General features: G+C 44.1%; 1 protein-coding gene and 1 pseudogene across 3 annotated transcripts; one reads left to right on the plus strand and one right to left on the minus strand.

Moving 5' to 3' along the window:
* Positions 1-705: 705 nt before the first annotated feature.
* LOC135090562 (glucose dehydrogenase [FAD, quinone]-like) lies at positions 706-12,161 on the plus strand. Its single transcript, XM_063987418.1, has 14 exons — positions 706-1,231; positions 3,517-3,690; positions 4,686-4,894; positions 5,527-5,714; positions 6,055-6,186; positions 6,574-6,695; positions 7,352-7,405; positions 7,590-7,703; positions 8,046-8,205; positions 8,790-8,950; positions 9,492-9,669; positions 10,314-10,387; positions 11,147-11,298; positions 11,791-12,161. The coding sequence occupies exons 5-14, from the start codon at positions 6,138-6,140 to the stop codon at positions 11,924-11,926; spliced, it is 1,200 nt and encodes a 399-aa protein (XP_063843488.1). The 5' UTR covers positions 706-1,231; positions 3,517-3,690; positions 4,686-4,894; positions 5,527-5,714; positions 6,055-6,137; the 3' UTR covers positions 11,927-12,161.
* Positions 12,162-12,781: 620 nt separating this feature from the next.
* LOC135090563 (glutathione peroxidase-like) lies at positions 12,782-16,421 on the minus strand (annotated as a pseudogene). Of its 2 annotated transcripts, none has more exons than XR_010262039.1 (5): positions 16,255-16,421; positions 15,560-15,737; positions 14,809-14,934; positions 13,798-13,941; positions 12,782-13,429 (listed from the first exon to the last, which is right to left on the minus strand). The product of XR_010262039.1 is annotated as a glutathione peroxidase-like, transcript variant X1 (transcript). The 2 variants fall into 2 exon arrangements; XR_010262040.1 differs by lacking the exon at positions 16,255-16,421 and adding an exon at positions 16,030-16,121.
* Positions 16,422-16,633: the final 212 nt, after the last annotated feature.

Genomic DNA, 16,633 nt, shown 5'->3' on the forward strand with positions numbered 1-16,633 from the left:
GACTAAATTCCTTGACTTGTTTTTAGACCGGCGGCCTTCCAGAAAGAAATAAAAAAAAACAACTGTTTCACTTTTTTTGCGAACACTGATTTTTTTTCTTCCTTGATTAAATATTTCCCATCTTGAAATTATTATTTGTGCGGCGTTTTCCTGTCACGTTTATTTTGTTAAGTCTTATAGTGACTGAAGAAATACAACATTTTGCAGCCTTGTTTTTCGAAATGCCCAAATGATGATACAGTGAACAAAAATGAGATACCTTTAATCTCCTAATAAGCTTATGTTTGTACGGAAGGAGAGACAATCTGAGTAAAAGTCGTCAGCCTGAATGACTCGAAGGTCTGCCTCATTAGGGCCAAGGGGCACTCAGAGCTATCACAGGCACGGACAGCCCTCGACCATTAGGAAGCTGAAGTCAAAAGTGAAGTGAAATGCATTCACTCCCATCGTGATCTGTCTTCGCCGCAATATAAAATCCTCTGATCCACTCACAGCCTTACAACATCTGACAACTGATAGATTTCAAGCAGATCAGGTGTGATGAAATCGAAGCAAAGCGTTAAGCATAGTGTGGATGTACTACATAATTATGTTACTCAGCTACCGGCCGTGACTGGTCCACCCTATATACCGAAGCAGGCGATTGGACTGCACTGGGAAGGCGACTGTGGCCTTGAGGTGCACCAAATGGAGAGGTGAACCCCCTTGATTGGTCTGCTGCGGGAAATGAGTAGCGATGGACCCTTGTTTCTTCAGCCACGGGACGCCGAGAGGAGGTGAAGGTGGCGGCAGCTCTGAGCCACTCCCTGAGCCACTGCCAGTTTTTCTTCGACTCTCGCTGGGTGATGGTTGGCGGCGGGGAGTGGCGACAGTTCCTTCTTGGCACTGCATCGGCGCAATATGACAGTCTCTGCAGTGTTTTAGAGATGGAAAGCTGAACCTGAGCAGCTGAGACCAGGAAACATCACACGGGAATCACCGTGATGCCTTCAATCAGTCTTATAAACTTCCCCATCATTCTACAGTGGATATAACAAGTGTTCGATTTGTTGTTACAGTGTCCTTAAGTAACTCTTGCCTTTCTAAAGTGACTGCGATATTTCTTACGTGTAATCTGCCCATACGCGACTGTCTGTGTGTTGCAAGGGATCAAAGATGACAGCAGGGACTCCAACCCCCTCTTGAAACACTTGCAACAAGAGCACCATTAACGCATCGATCTAACTTTCAGGTGTGTGTGTATGTGTGTGTGTGTGTGTGTGTGTGTGTGTGTGTGTGTGTGTGTGTGTGTGTGTGTGTGTGTGTGTGTGTGTGTACGCATAAACTTAAAAACTTCATCAATATTTATGACTTCAGAGTGCGTCATTATATTTACCATACGAGAGAGAGAGAGAGAGAGAGAGAGAGAGAGAGAGAGAGAGAGGAGGGACAGTCAGCTTGCGTTCTTATTAACACAAAAGGAAAGGAGGATGTGCGGTCTGAGTACTGCTGATCTGTCCTCCTTAAGATTCATATCACTCATTCCATCAAGGCCGCGAATGTTTGGGACACTTTCCCTTCCCAGAGAGAGAGAGAGAGAGAGAGAGAAAGGTTATGATGTCAAAATGACCGCGAACGTTTTTTTTTTTTTTGTCCAGCATACATAATGATAGATGATGATGATGATGATGATGATAATGATGATGATGATGACGATGATGATGACAAGATTAGTTGCGGAGATAAATGGCTCGGAACTTTATATCCTGGTCTCGTAATGGCAGTAGATAATGGTGATGATGATGATGATGATGGTGATGATGGTGATGATGCTGCAGATCAGGTCACGAAGGAACAAGAACCGTTGATAGCGCAGCCATTAACAAGAAACTTTTCAAGGGAAACGAGGCGGTGCTAGATTAAACTTTCAAATTTTCTAACATCCTTGGGCTTAGACATCTTGTTGGTGCATCCTTATTCCTTCTGAAAAATAAATTAACTACAAAATAAAGATATGTCGACTGGGTGCCCTGAATAGAGGATGTGGATTCATGTAACAACCTTACCTGCCAGTCTTAATTAACTCGTGTCTTACTTGGTTGCGTCGTGAGGGAGGAATGCTGGAAAGTGAAGGAGAGGAAGTGATGAAGTGAGAGAGTGAGAGTAGTGGAAGGGGGAGGCTGAGAATGGAGGTGAGGGTTATATTAAGAAGTCAGACAGGAAAGGCAAGAATGTAGTTAGGCTTTGAGTTTTATCGATACGTGTAGGCAAGTTTAGTTATTTGTTTTGGCGAGAAGTGAGGGTAGAGCTGATGCATTTTTGGCGAGTGATGCATCCAGGTAAGTTTGATAAATTTAGCCGAGGTGTTGTTTGTTTCATTCTGGAGAAAAGTGTTGCAAGATGTGATGGACTTTACCGTAAGATATACTAGGTGTGTTAATTTCGGCCAGAAGTGCGGCAAGTTATCATTAATTTTAGCGAAAAGTGTGATAAATGCAACTGATTTTGGAGTGAAGTGTGGCGTAGCGTGAATCATTTAGGCAAGAAAGTAAGCAAGAGGTTAATTTTGACAAGAAGTGCAGCGAGGTGTATCTATTCTGGCAACACTGATTCTACAAGGCCGTGGCTGGTAGGGAGAGTAAGGGGGATGAGAGGACACGACACCTGCTTGAACTTGGCGGGTCAACGTGTGTAGGTGGCCGTGCCTGCGTCAGAAGCGCTTGTCCTCAAAACGCATGCATATCGATAACTTTCACATAGCACATCGGGGTTTGTGTGTGTGTGTGTGTGTGTGTGTGTGTGTGTGTGTGTGTGTCCTTACAAGTCTTATCTATTTTTTTAAGCTTACAGTATTTTTTTTTTTTTTTAAGTTTACAATCATTACATATTATTATTATTTATTTTTAACCAATAGATTGACTTTTTAATCCTTACAAGTATTAAACGTTATTTTTTTCAAGCTAACAAGCATAACAACCATCATACATTTTTTTTCAAACTTAGAACCACTGGATAATTTTCATGCTTCTAATCATTACATAATTACCTTTTCCAGGCTTATAACCGTCATGTAATTCATTTCTCAAACATAACTTTTTTTTCTAAGAATGAGAGCCATTAGTTAAATTTCAAGTTTATTACAGTTTAATTTTTCAACCTCATAACAACCACACTTTTGCAGCTCTTAATCCTTACTATTGGAGACAACAAATGAAACATTACACACACACACACACACACACACACACACACACACACACACACACACACACACACACACATATCAACAAGCCATAACACACTTCTCACAGACAACATATAGGAGACACGCACATTTCTATTTACAAGTCAGAACACAATAACACTTACATTAACAGACAACAGACGAGCGGTAACACACACACTGGTACTTACAAGTCATAACACACTTTTCACAAACAACAAACTAAGATAACACACACTCCCTTTTACAATTCACAACTCCAACTTATTACAGACGAAAGATAGCACTCACACCTGCCCGGTTTTTATCAACAGGTAACGCCATGTCGCTTGATTCTCTTAATTTGCTTCGGGATGGGTTGGTAGGGGCCGCCACCGCCGCTGTCCTGCCCCTCCTCAGACTCATCCTGGTGGTGGTGTTCCCCTATGAAACCAATTACCAGTATGAGCTCAACGGTGACCTTCTTTCCCAGTACGATTTTGTTATTGGTAAGTTTTTTTTTTTTTTTTTTTTTGTTCGTGTGTTTCATTATTCCGTTAATTGTGAGTGTGGCATTTTTTTCTTCCTTTTTCTTTTCAGTTTTTTTTTCTTGTCCTCTTTTTTTCGTGTTTCATGTAAGTTATTTCGTTATTTGTCATTAGTGAGATTGACTTGTTTTCCTTTTTCCTTTTCTTTCTTTTTTGTGTGTTTTCACTGAGTTATTTCGTTAGTGATAGCGCTTGGCATGTTTTCCTTCCTTCTTTTTTTCTTTTTCCTGTTCTCTTTTTCGTGTTTCAATGTTTCACTATTCGTCATTGGTGAGTTTGGCATCTTTTTCCTCCTTTTCATTTTTTTCCTGTCTTTTTTTTTTTGTGTGTCTTATTGAGGTATTTCGTATGAGTTTCTGTGCGTGAGTGAGTGTGTGTGTGTGTGTGTGTGTGTGTGTGTGTGTGTGTGTGTGTGTGTGTGTGTGTGTGTGTGTGTGTGTGTGTGTGTGTGTGTGTGTGTGTTTTCATACAAAATCTTCTTTTTAAATTTCTTTCTTTCGGGTTCCTCAGTTTGCCAATGAACATTTTTCTTGCTCACCTTCACCTCTATTATATTTTTTTTATTTAATCCTCCCTTCTTTCAAATTTATCATCAATTATTTATTTTGAGTATTTTCAGACGAGAAAGTATTTATATATATTTTTTTTTCTCATTTCATTCGTAGTTTTCCTTTGCTTTTGGTTTTAATTCATTATTCACCTCTTTTCTTTTACTTTTCTTTCGCCTTTCGTTTTTATTAGTTTTATTCATTGTTTTTAACCCTTCCTTTTAATCGCTCTTTTGTGTTCATCCATTCATTTCATCCCTTTTTAATCCTTCTTTTGCTTTTAGTTTTAATTAAATTTTATTCGCTATTTTTAATCCTTCATTTTATTTTTTCCTTGTGACTTTTTTTTTTCTTTTTTTATAGTCTTCGTTCATTTTACTCATAATTTTCAACCCTTCGGCGCGGCAGTTGGAGGAGGCGGCGCTGGATGCGTGGTGGCGTCGCGTCTCACGGAGGTGGCGGAGTGGCGTGTTCTCTTGCTGGAGGTTGGAGGAGTCCCGCCCCTGGAGACCAAAGTACCAGGGTTCCTTCCGATTTCTTTCGTACCGGGCTACAACGAGGACTGGGGCTACAGGACTACACCACAGAAGTACAGCTCGCAAAACTTCGCTAATAAAGTACGTGTGTGTGTATGTGTGTGTGTGTGTGTGTGTGTGTGTGTGTGTGTGTTCCCTTTGAAGCTTGCAACCATGACACAGTTTTTTTTCTGATCATATTTCACTTTTTTTTAGTATATTTCTTTAATTTTACACCCATTGCAGTTTCTTTTTTTTTTTTCTTTTTTCCTTCCCTTGTTCTTTTCGGTATTGTAAGATTTTCGCGACGCACCGGAGCGAGACAGACAACTCATGGCGTATAGGTTAAAAAAAAAAAAAAAAGGAAGGTATAAATTTGCGTAGTAATTTCCTTGAGATCGTAAGCGGTTCACCTCCACGGTCGAAAATGGTGAACTTTTTTTTTTTTTGTCTTTTTTTGTACACCTTTACTTTCTCTCTGTGTGGGACGACACTATATTTTCACATTTTTTTGCTGCGTATTTAGTTTCAAATCGCCCTTTCATCTGTGCCTATTATCTTAAACAGAGAAAAACTAGGTCGTGGTTTGTGTGTTTTGTCCATGTGTGTGTGTTTGTGTGTGTGTGTGTGTGTGTATGTGTGTGTGTGTGTGTGTGTGTGTGTGTGTGTGTGTGTGTGTGTGTGCTGCAGTTCACGTTCTTTATTTCTCATCCACGTGTATGTATGTGTTGCAGGCAGCGAGGCAGCACCAGGGTCGGGTACTGGGGGGCGGCTCCACTGTGAACGCTATGTACCACGTCCGGGGCAACAGGCGGGATTATGACTACTGGGCCGCCCTAGGGAACCCCGGCTGGGACTATAACTCCGTGCTGCCTTATTTTATCAAGTCCGAGGATTATCGAGGGGGACTTCGGGGAGACGGGTACTGGTGGTCGCCTCTCTGTGTGTTTACTGTTTGTCTTTGGATACGCTAGAGTGGTCTTGTTGTTCTTTCCTTGTGCTTGGTCACGTTAGCTGTAAGTCTGCCTCTCTGTTTGCCTGCTTGTGGCGTACTGGGTCTGGAATGTGCTCCTGTGCTCCTCTTGTTTCTCTTTAAGGGATGTGCTTGATAGTTCTGTAAATTTGTTGTGTGTTTATATTTCTATTGGGGATCTACTTTCATTTGTCATCTCTCTCTCTCTCTCTCTCTCTCTCTCTCTGACAGTGAAGACCTTGAGGCGGGAATGGAGAAAGGGTGGTAATTACTTTCCTCACACCCACAGCTGCCTACCACGGGCGGGGAGGTCCCATCGGCGTCACCCCCGCGCCCCTCACACCCCTCACGAAGGCGTACATTCAGGGGGGCATGGAGTTGGGTTACAGTTACGTGGATTACAACGGTCCTGAGCAGATTGGTGAGAAAGGGACGGGTTGGCAGCGGAGTTTGATGGTAATGTGATGTAATGGACCCTTTTTTTCTGTCAGTGGATTTTTTTGTACTGTGAGCATTTTTTTATAGGTTCTTGTTGCCCTTGGCCAGCATCCGTCTTATATAAAGGAAATAATGTAATGTAATGTAGTCTAATATGTAACGTACTGTAATTTTATCTAATCTAATGTAATTTAATCATAAAACTAATATAATCAAATCTTATAAACTTTTTGTAATCTGTCACAATCAAGTCTAATTTATCTAATTCTATATTCGTAATCTCAAATGTAAAGTTGCTTCTGCCTTTTAATCCTCAGAATTAATAAATAAATCAGCATGAAAGTTTTCCTGACACACGCCATCCCCGCAGGCTTCTCCCAGGCCACCTTCAACATCCGGGACGGCGTGAGGTCCTCGGTGGTGGAGGAGTACCTTAAGCCCGCCTCCTCCCGCCCCAACCTGCACATCCTTCACGGCGCCAACGTCCTGCAGGTAACCGCTCACCTGGCGAACCTTTACCTTTTTAATTAAGTTCACTGAGAAAAAAAAGGTAGTGTAAGGATAAAGAATGGCTGTGAAGTTTATTTTTTATATATAACGTAAGAAATATCAAATTAGTTATTTTGTTCTGGGAATCCTTTACTTTTTAATCAGACTCACACGGAAATTGAAAAACGAGGTGATTTAAATAAAGGTGGACAGCGACTGGTATTTAACTTAGACTTATACCGCAAGAAATATAAAATCAGTTACCTTGTTGCGGGAAACCTTAACTTTTTTGTTCAGTTCACTTAAAAACTGTCAAAAAAACTGAGTGAAGTAGATAGAGAGTGGCAGCGGTACCTCATTTCATCTCTCTCTATATAACGTAAGAAATCTCAAATTAATTTCTAGCCCCGCAGGTAACCACTCACCTGGGAAGCCTTTACTTTTAATGAAGTCCAGTAAAGTTAAAAAGTTACGAGTACCTAACTTAAATACCATATATAACGTAAGAAATATGAGTCAATTACCTACTTTACTTTTGTTTATTTAAGTGTAACACCAGAAAACAGACTTAACATTACTCTAAGAAAACTAATGAAATTCTCCTTCATCCCCCTTCCTCCTCCTCCTCCTTCTCCTCTTTCGCTTTCTCCTCCTGCTAGATTGTCTTCGAGGATAAGAGAGCCACAGGGGTCAAATTCCTGTACAAGGGCAAGGTGCGTTTATACGCTTTGTTGAGCAGTGGCTAAGGCAGATCATAGAAAACGAGACTGTTTTATGGGAAACTCAAGGAGAATATGAGAGACCTGAGTGAGATTGAAGTTAACGAGTGATGTTTTGAAATTGATGATGTTAATAGTTAATATTCCAGACTAATGAGGTTAACGAGTGATGTTTCAGGTGATCGAGGTCGGGGCGCGTCGGGAGGTGATTCTGTCAGCAGGTTCAATCGCCTCCCCGAAGCTCCTTATGTTATCTGGCGTGGGGCCTCGATACCACCTCCAGCACCACCAGGTAAACAAGTCCTCCTCTTTCTCCTCCTCCTCCTCCATTTAAACTCCACTAAACTTGTCTGTAAATTAAACAACACTAAATAACACGTGATCTATAACAGGAAGGCGTGGACTTGGAGTGTCTGAGAGGGCGTGTGTGTGTCGACTATTACCCAAAACGAGAAGGCGCGTATTGAAACTCTTCCTGGCTAGGTGTGTGTGTGTGTGTGTGTGTGTGTGTGTCATATGTGATCTAAAACCAGAAGGCGTGTACTGGGAGCGTTTAAGAGGGCGTGTGTGTATCATATGTGGTATAAATCAAGAGGGCGGGTACTATTACTGTTGGTGGCGTGTCTCTAACCAGATCCCCGTGGTGTTGGACCTGCCTGGCGTGGGGCAAAACGTGCATGACCATGTGGAGGTGTTGGGCCTCAGCTGGACCACCGATGAACGCGTCTCCTTCAGCAGCCTCTTTGACACCTTCGGCCCCTCCTCCATCCTGCAGTACAAGCTCTCCAGGAAGGGTAACTGGCTCCTGCAGATGAAAAATAATAATGATAATATGTAAATTGATAAAAAAAAAAAAAAACTGTTATTTAGGAGTTGATATAATATTTTTATTTATTTATTTATTTATTTATTTATTTATTTATTTTTGTTTTGTTTAAGCATAAAGAACTTTTCCTCATTTTTTTCATGGCTAAATTACTAAAAATTCTCGTTTAATTCCTGTTATTAAAAGATTTTTAATTCTCTTCTCTTCCTTCCTTAATGTTTCCAATTTTACCCTCTCCTCTCTCTCTCTCTCTCTCTCTCTCTCTCTCTCTCTCTCTCTCTCTCTCTCTCTCTCTCTCTCTCTCTCTCTCTCTCTCTCTCTCTCTCTCTTAACTTTTCTCTTTCCTTTCTTTTATCCTTCCTCTTTTCTTTTTGCTCTTTCTCTCCTTTCCTCTCTCCCTTCCATCCTCTCTCTCTCTTCCTCTTTCCCTTTCACCTACCCTCCCTCCCTCCCTCCCTTCCTTCCTCTCTTACCATTCATCTTTCCCTTCTACACTCTCTCTCCCTTTCTCTTTCCTTTCTGCCCTTCCTCCGTCCCTCCTTCCCTCCCTAGGACTTCTCGGCACGGCGCCTCTGAACTTCCTCAACGCGTGGGTCAAGGTCAGGCCGGAGGGTGACCCAATGTGGCCTGATATACAAGTGTTCTTCAACTCAGCCACCTTCGCCTATGACAAGGGCACGCTGAACCCTGCCTTGTGGGGCCTGGATATGAGGGTGAGAACTGCATGCATTGTTTCCCTGCACTCTCTCTCTCTCTCTCTCTCTCTCTCTCTCTCTCTCTCTCTCTCTCTCTCTCTCTGTAGTGGAGATGCAGAAGAATTTGTTAATTTTTTTGGGGTATTTTTGGGTTGAGATGTGAAGGTCAGAGTTGAATGAGTTGTTTCCTTGTATACTCTCTCTTTTTTCCCTGTAGTCACTTCACTTTAGTCATCTCCATTCAGTCAGCTTCCTTTTAGTCCCCTGTCTTTAGCCACAAGAAAAAAAAAAAGGAAAAGGCAAATAAAAATATCAATACATTCCTTTTAGTCATTTTCCTTTAGATCTCCATTTAGTCACATCTCTTTATAGTCACCTTTTCTCCTTTTAATCAGTCGTCTTCCTTTATTCTCCTCTTTTCTTGCCATCTCCCACTTTTCGGTCACTTTCTGCAACGTATCCTCCACTTAAGTCACCTTCAGTAATGGATTCTTACTTAAACTCACCTCCTTTTTAATCCCTAGGTCACTTTCCTTACGCATTTTTCACCTTTACGCAGAAATATTACGAATACGCGGCTGAGATTTACGGGCGGGAAGGGTTTACGATCCGACCAATAATCCTACGCCCCAAGAGCCGAGGCACCATCACGTTACGCTCCAAGAATCCCGATGATTACCCCTTTATCGACCCTCAGCTTCTCTCGCATCCTGAAGACGTGAAGACATTGGTTGAAGGTTAAGTGACTACCTTGTTGCCATTGTTAGCACCTGTAATTGTGGTTGTTGGGGTCTTAGGGGTTGTATTTGTAGTAGTAGTAGTAGTAGTAGTAGTAGTTGTTGTGGTTGTTGTTGTTGTTGTTGGTATGATGAAAAAGGGAAGCCAGGACAAGGATTGAGTAGTTTAGTTAGTTAGATTAGCTTAGTTAGTTTGCTAGTTAGTCAGTCAGTCTATCAGTCAGCCAGTCAGTCAGTTAGTCAGTTAATTTGTTAGTCAGTTCGCTAGTTAGTCAGTCAATCAGTCAGTCACTCACTCACTCACTTAGTCAGCCACTCAGTCAGTCAGTCAGTCAATCAGTCAGTCAGTCAGTCAGTCAATCAGTCAGTCAGTCAAGCAGTCAGTCAGTCAGTCAGTCAGTCAGTCAGTCAGTCAGTCAGTCAATCAGTCAGTCAGTCAAGCAGTCAGTCAGTCAGTCAGTCAATCAGTCAGTCAGTCAGTCAGTCAATCAGTCAGTTAGTCAGTAAACCTTCAATCCTTTATTCCTTATTAGCCAGTTAATTAATTAATCAGCTAAATCATTAATATTTTCCCAACTCTTACATTAATTTTCCTTTTTTTCCACCACCACCACCTGTTCCTGACGGCACTATCCTCTGTACAGGTGTGAAGTTCGCTCTCCGACTTGGCAACACTTCAGTCTTCGCTAACACTTTCAAGGCCAAATTTTTCGACAAGGTGAGACTCGAAAAGTACTTACACGTAAAAATATCTCTCTAAAACTACTTACATCTCTCTGGAGGTACTTACACATAGAGTTAAAAGTACTTGTATCTCTTTAAAAGTATTTACATTTAGACTCATCTCTCTCTAAAAGTAAATACACAGAGAAACGATTTATAAAAACAGCAAAAAAAATAAAGAAAAAAAATACTGATCCACAAATTAAATTAAAAGAAAGTTTAAATAGTTTACCCTTTACCTTATCTATTACTAGTGGAAATGAGTCTGAAGTATATGAAATAATAGCCAATAGCAACATGATTATACAACTGAAGTGAATCTTTAAAACGAAACTGCCTCGAAGCTTCAGAAAATGATATAATAGAGAAGATTTTTTATGTTCGTTGTCTTATTTTTCTTGTCCTTATGCTGACTCGAAACTTCCGGAAAGGTTCACTGTAGGTGTTCAAATGTCTCACCTGGTTTTAATTAATTTACTGAATACGGTGGTCTAGGAATGTAATGTACGTTATTTTCCCTTTCTTTCTCCCTCGTCTTGAATTATTTGTTATTCACCTTTTATTTCTTTTATATATTTATCTTTTTGTGTGTGCCAATCCAGTAAATCTCCAATCTTTTAATCCTTATTTCCTCTTCCTCTTTCTCTTCCTCTTTCTCTTTTTCTTTCTCTCTCTGTCGTCAATCCGGTAACTTGCAATCATTCACTCCTTATTTCCTCTAATTGCTCCCCTCTCTCTCTCTCTCTCTCTCCAGCCGCTGCCAGACTGCGCGGGAGAGTGGTATGGGAGTGACGCTTACTGGGAATGTTTTGTTCGCCACATGACCACCACATTCTACCACATCACCGGGAGTTGCAAGATGGCGCCGCCCTCAGATCCCTTCGGCGTGGTGGATCACAAGCTAAGGTGGGTGGAGGAGGGATGGATAACTGTGGTGTTGGTGGAGAGAAGATCAATTTGGGTGGATGAGCAGGTGGATGGTTTGGGCGGAGGAAGATAAGCCAGTTTCAGTCACCCTTCCTTTGTTAACTTACCAAAAAGACAACAACAACAACAACAACAACAAAAAACACTTCCGGTTTTGTCCAGGCGGATGAGCGGGGAGGGTTTGGTTTGGGAGCTTACGAAAAGACTGGAACTGGCCAAAGGTGGGGTGGTTTTGGTGAAGGATTAGAGAACAGTATGATTTTGCTGGAAGATTCGTAGAGAACAGGGTAGTTTAAGTGAAAAAGAGAGAATGACTAGTAGTTTGGATAGTGTGTGGTGCTGTAGCTAACCTGTGTGTGGAGGAATGTGGAGTGTGATGCTGTAGGCTATTGTGTGTGGAGTGTGGTGCAGTAGCTAACGTGTGTGTCTCCCTGGTGCGTGGCGTGGCGCGGCGTGGCGTGGTGCGTGCAGGGTGCGTGGCGTGGCGGGCCTGCGTGTGATAGACTTCTCCGTGCTGCCTGCCGTCGTCTCCGGCAACTCCCACGCCCCCACCGTCATGATCGCCGAGAAGGGCAGCGACCTCATCAAGGAGGACTGGAGCAGGTGACCCTCGCCTCGCCTTCACTTGGCCGCCAAAGACTCCCGTGCCCCGTGAAGTGAGGCGTGTGCAGGACTCCCCTTCAGTTTGAGGGACGTAGTTTTATCCTTCGCTTGCTTATTTATTTATACGAAGTTTCCGTGGCTGTGAGGACCGAGGAGGACTGAGGGCCTGGTCATTTCAAGAGACGGTGCCGCAGCATCGGCAGGGCAATGACCTTTGACCGAATAAAAGAAGCACATTTCGTTCTCTTTCATTCATGGAGGGACTGGTATCGTAATGAGAGACTGTTCCCCTATACTTCCCATTGCTAATTTAAGGCTTTCTCCCTCTTTTGTCTCCCTGTCACAACTATGCCCTCAGGTGACCCTGGGCTGGAGTCTTATTACACCCTGAGAGGCCCAGCAGGAGGCGTGGTGCCTTTGGGCTGCGCCGCGGGGAGTGAATGTAACTAGACTCGAAGGATGGAGCGCCGGCCCGGGCTGGTGCCTCGATGGGGGACGCTCGTGGATCAGAGAAAAGTGGAGGGTTGATTTTGGACTCGTGTATATTGGTATTACATCGTTGTATGTACTCCCAATACGAGGACCAATACTTATACTACCACCAACACTAACAAAACAAGACTTATTGTGTAACGCTTCGAAGTCTGCTTGTCGTTCATCCGTGAGCGCGTAGCAAATACTTATGATAATGGTTGGTAGTTTGTATGTCGCAGTGTGTCGTGTCTCGGGGTCAAGGCAGTCCTGGCTCACCGCAAGGCCAAAGGTCTTGGGAGGGACAGCTGGCGGCAGTTAATGCGTGTACCTAATAGCCTTACCTGTGCCAGGAAAGGAGAGAGAGATCCGCTTGGGGATGGCAAGGTTGTTTTATCAAATATGTTTATTCAAGTTTGTTATACAATGTACAAGTATGTGATAACGCATTACTATAGAACACAGCGTGAGAAGTGGCTCATAGCCAGTGTTGCTTTCTGGCACATAGCGAGTACACACATCAGCGAACGTTCCTTGTCGTGGTGGCAGCACTGCACGCTACAGCAATGGAAAATCTGGAAGGTTTGCTGTGCTGAATTTTCATGATTGATGATGCTGACGCGCAGGTGTGCCGAGAGAGGCGTGCGTCACAACGCTCAGCCTGCCCTGTACAGGGGCGCCTGAGTCTGGCTGAATGTGCTGAAGACCAGACCCAGGCAGCCCCGTCCTCCAGCGCCGCCCACCGCTGGGTTTCCGGCGACGCCTTCATCACGACAGGCCAGGCCACCGTCAGGACGCCGCCTCTCTCTGCACTTCACAGCGCCATCTTGGCCACCTAAGCATCCTGCTGCAGGAGGAACATGATGTCGTTGCGGATGTCCTCTGGCTTGGTGGTCGGGTCGTACCGCATGTAGGGCTTGCCGCTCCTAGTGACGAGGAACTTCTCCCAATTCCAGCGGACGTCGTTATTCTTCAGCGGAGAGTAGTACAAATGTTTCTCGTCCGCGAAGGTCTCGCGAGTGGAGGGGCAAAAGTCCTGTAGTGGAGGGGAGGAATAAGGCAAGGCTTTATTTAGCGTCTGCCTTGGGCCAGGCGTGACTCCCGCACATGAGGCACCTCAGGGTCACTACCTGCCGGCACCGCAACTCCAAGTCAACGCCCTCCTTCCATCCCACGCATTACCCAACCCTCCCCGCTCTATGCACCTGCCCTCCTAACCCCGCGTCCCCGTGCCGCCAAGTGTCCGGTGTTCAGGAAAGCAAGTCATGTGGAACTCTCTGCTATCATGACCCACCTGCACCATGGCACACACACACACACACACACACACACACACACACACACATACACACACACACACACACACACACACACACACACACACACACACACACACAGTCTTACCTTGAGGAACGTGAAGAGCGGGTGTTCATTCTTCCCGTTTACCTCCACCCTGGAGAACATGGTGAAGGAGGGCTGGAATCCTCCACCGGGCCGCACGAACTCCACGCCTTTCATGATCTCCTCCCCGGAGGCTCCAGGCTCTTGCTGCGGGAGGAGACAACGGTAGGGCGAGGCTCAGTGTCTAAAGGCTTTCGAAGAATATGGTCGTATAGAGCAGTGGTTCTCAACCTCTTCTAAACTCATGCACCCTTCGGGGAGCTTGAAAAATTCATGTACCCTCGCGCCTAGGACGATTCATTTAAAAAAAATACATTGATTTTTGATGTTTTCTCTATTTTTGGGACTGAAACATATATACAAAGTATCGATCTCTATTTCGAACGTAGAAAATTAGCTACTTGGTCTGAGTGTAATGTACTAATATGATGCATCATTTTCTAATACTTTTATCTCCATCTAAATCAACTTCTTACCTGACACACAATTTTCTACCTAGAACATCTTTCCTTCTGTGCACTCTTGTGCACACTGGCCATGTCATGCACCCCTCCATATACCCTTTAAAATAATTCATGTCCCCTGGCGTGCACCATGCATCCGGTTTGACTATCACTGCTATAGAGGATAACGTCTCTAAAAGATATTGTTCTGTAGGAACTAATCCCACAAAGGTGTGTGTGTGTGTGTGTGTGTGTGTGTGTGTGTGTGTGTGTGTGTGTGTGTGTGTGTGTGTGTGTGTGCGCGCGTAAACAAGACAAGTATCTCTGATTGACTTCCTTCACTCCCCTTCCATTGACGTCACAACGATTTCCTTCCTCATTAGCGGCGCTGCGTGGCCCCATTGCTGCGGCACTTGAACTCAATCAATCAATGAGCCTCGCCTCGCCCTTTCCTCGAGGCACACGTGGCTGCTGAGTGTGACCTTATTACTTCTTTAACAAGTGTAGACCCAGTGTTGTTGTAGTTTCCCTTGTACTCTTATGTTGTGACCCCCTGCAGCCCCCCACTCACCATCCCAAACTGGTTGCAAGGGAAGGCGAGGATCTCAAAGTCCTGAAGGGTGTCTTGTAGCACATTCATGGTATGGTACTGACCGGTGAGCCCTCAGTAAGTGGCCACATTCACGATCATCACCACCTGTGAGAAGAGAAAGGAGAATAATGTTTACTAGTAGAGGCCATAGTGAACAGTCATGCATCTACGAAGTGAACACTGTCATGAATGTTGTCTGTGAATAATTGGGAGAAGTGAGTAATATAAATGACTGAAAGAGGCCAGAACATAGTACATGATAAATACATAGCATTAAAATACATAATGAGTAGCCATAATACACACGATATGAAGAAAGTATACATGTATGTCATTAATTCAAATATGGAAGAGACTAGAGCGTGCTTAACGAAACGTATTAATTACAACCTTTAATCAGTACAGAGGGCGTTCATCGAGAAGTGCTTGTAATTAACTGACAGGTAATGACAAGTAGTATCAAACAATCCCTGCCTGCTTCTGTATTTCCTCCTTCCTATGACTTGAACTCTTTGAAGCGGGAGATTTCAGGACATCCTTTGATTTTCGATAATTCATTCTGGCGTGGCTTTGGGGACTGGCAATTCAATGGGCCTTTTTTTTTCGAACTTTTGTTGCCCTTGGATGTTGCCCCTCTTACACACACACACACACACACACACACACAAAAAAAAAAAAAAAAAAAAAAAAAAGGGGGTGGGGATGGGGCGCCTGAGGGAAAGACACTCACCTTCCCCTTGTAGTCGGCCAAGGAGATGTTCCGAGTCTTGAGCACGTCAAGCTCCTGGAAGCCATAGATGTCGCCTCCGTTATCCCCATGATGGTAGCACGCACGCGACGCCACCATGTCCTGCCGCGCTGCCGCCACACCCACGGCGGCCAGTGACACCAGCCCCGCCCACAGCATTCTGAAGGGGGTATCATTGTCATCCCATCATAATTAGTGTTGTTACTACCTTGGCCTCCCCTCAAGCTTGATAGAATGGTCTGGTGCAAATTTGAATTATGATTTCGTAAAACACCAACGCAAAAGGAGTGATTGAGTAGTTAAAATCTTTAAATGCCAATAGTTTTGTTCAGTAAGACTGTACAGTGTTCCTCAAACATGATAATCTGTCGTGCCCTTATCAGCAGCCGATCAAGGTCAGTCTGGTGCTATAAAAGTCAAGGGTTCTAAGGTAAGTTGACGTCTTGTTGAACCTGAAGGCGCCGCAGGCTGTGTCTGTGGTCCGCTCACGCCCCGAACCTAAGCTGCGAGCCCTCCCGTTCACTCCCTCGACGTAAGGATGCAGACTCAACTTGTGCTTAGAATCAAAGGCTTTAAGTTACGTAAAGTCAAGAGATGAAGATGATCAATGAGAGAGAGAGAGAAAGAAAGAGAGAGAGAGAGAGAGAGAGAGAGAGAGAGAGAGAGAGAGAGCATACCTCGTTAGGGCACGGCGTCCTACCCTCAGGCGGGCAGAAGCTAGACTGATGACACTGATCCGCCCCGCCCACAGCCTCCCGCTGGCTCGTCGCGTCGCGTCCTCCCTGCAAGTCACTGCTACACTCGTCCTTCTGTTTGTTTTTGCGGACATGCGGCTCAGCAACACACTCGTGAGAAGAAACAGTGCACAGCTGTTTTGTTGCTGTGTGCTTTGTTTGTATGCAGAGACAGTAGGTAGCATGTGTATAGGTGGGTGAACAGCTGTGTGCAGGCGTGTAGTGGCGCGGGCCGCATTTAGGTATGTTTCAGGGAATCTCACGGATAAACTTCACGAAAACGTTGGAAAAGCAAATTTAACTCTTCTGATTTGTTGCAAGG

Source organism: Scylla paramamosain, chromosome 35 (assembly GCF_035594125.1).
Source record: "Scylla paramamosain isolate STU-SP2022 chromosome 35, ASM3559412v1, whole genome shotgun sequence".
NCBI lineage: Eukaryota > Metazoa > Arthropoda > Malacostraca > Decapoda > Portunidae > Scylla > Scylla paramamosain.

Bases quoted from the DNA above. Each gene is read 5' to 3' on its own strand.
- LOC135090562 (XM_063987418.1), top strand. From the start codon at position 6,138: ATGGAGTTGGGTTACAGTTACGTGGATTACAACGGTCCTGAGCAGATT. The intron at 8,206-8,789 runs GTAACTGGCTCC...TTCCCTCCCTAG, and splicing joins GTACAAGCTCTCCAGGAAGG to GACTTCTCGGCACGGCGCCT. The intron at 10,388-11,146 runs GTGAGACTCGAA...CTCTCTCTCCAG, and splicing joins AGGCCAAATTTTTCGACAAG to CCGCTGCCAGACTGCGCGGG.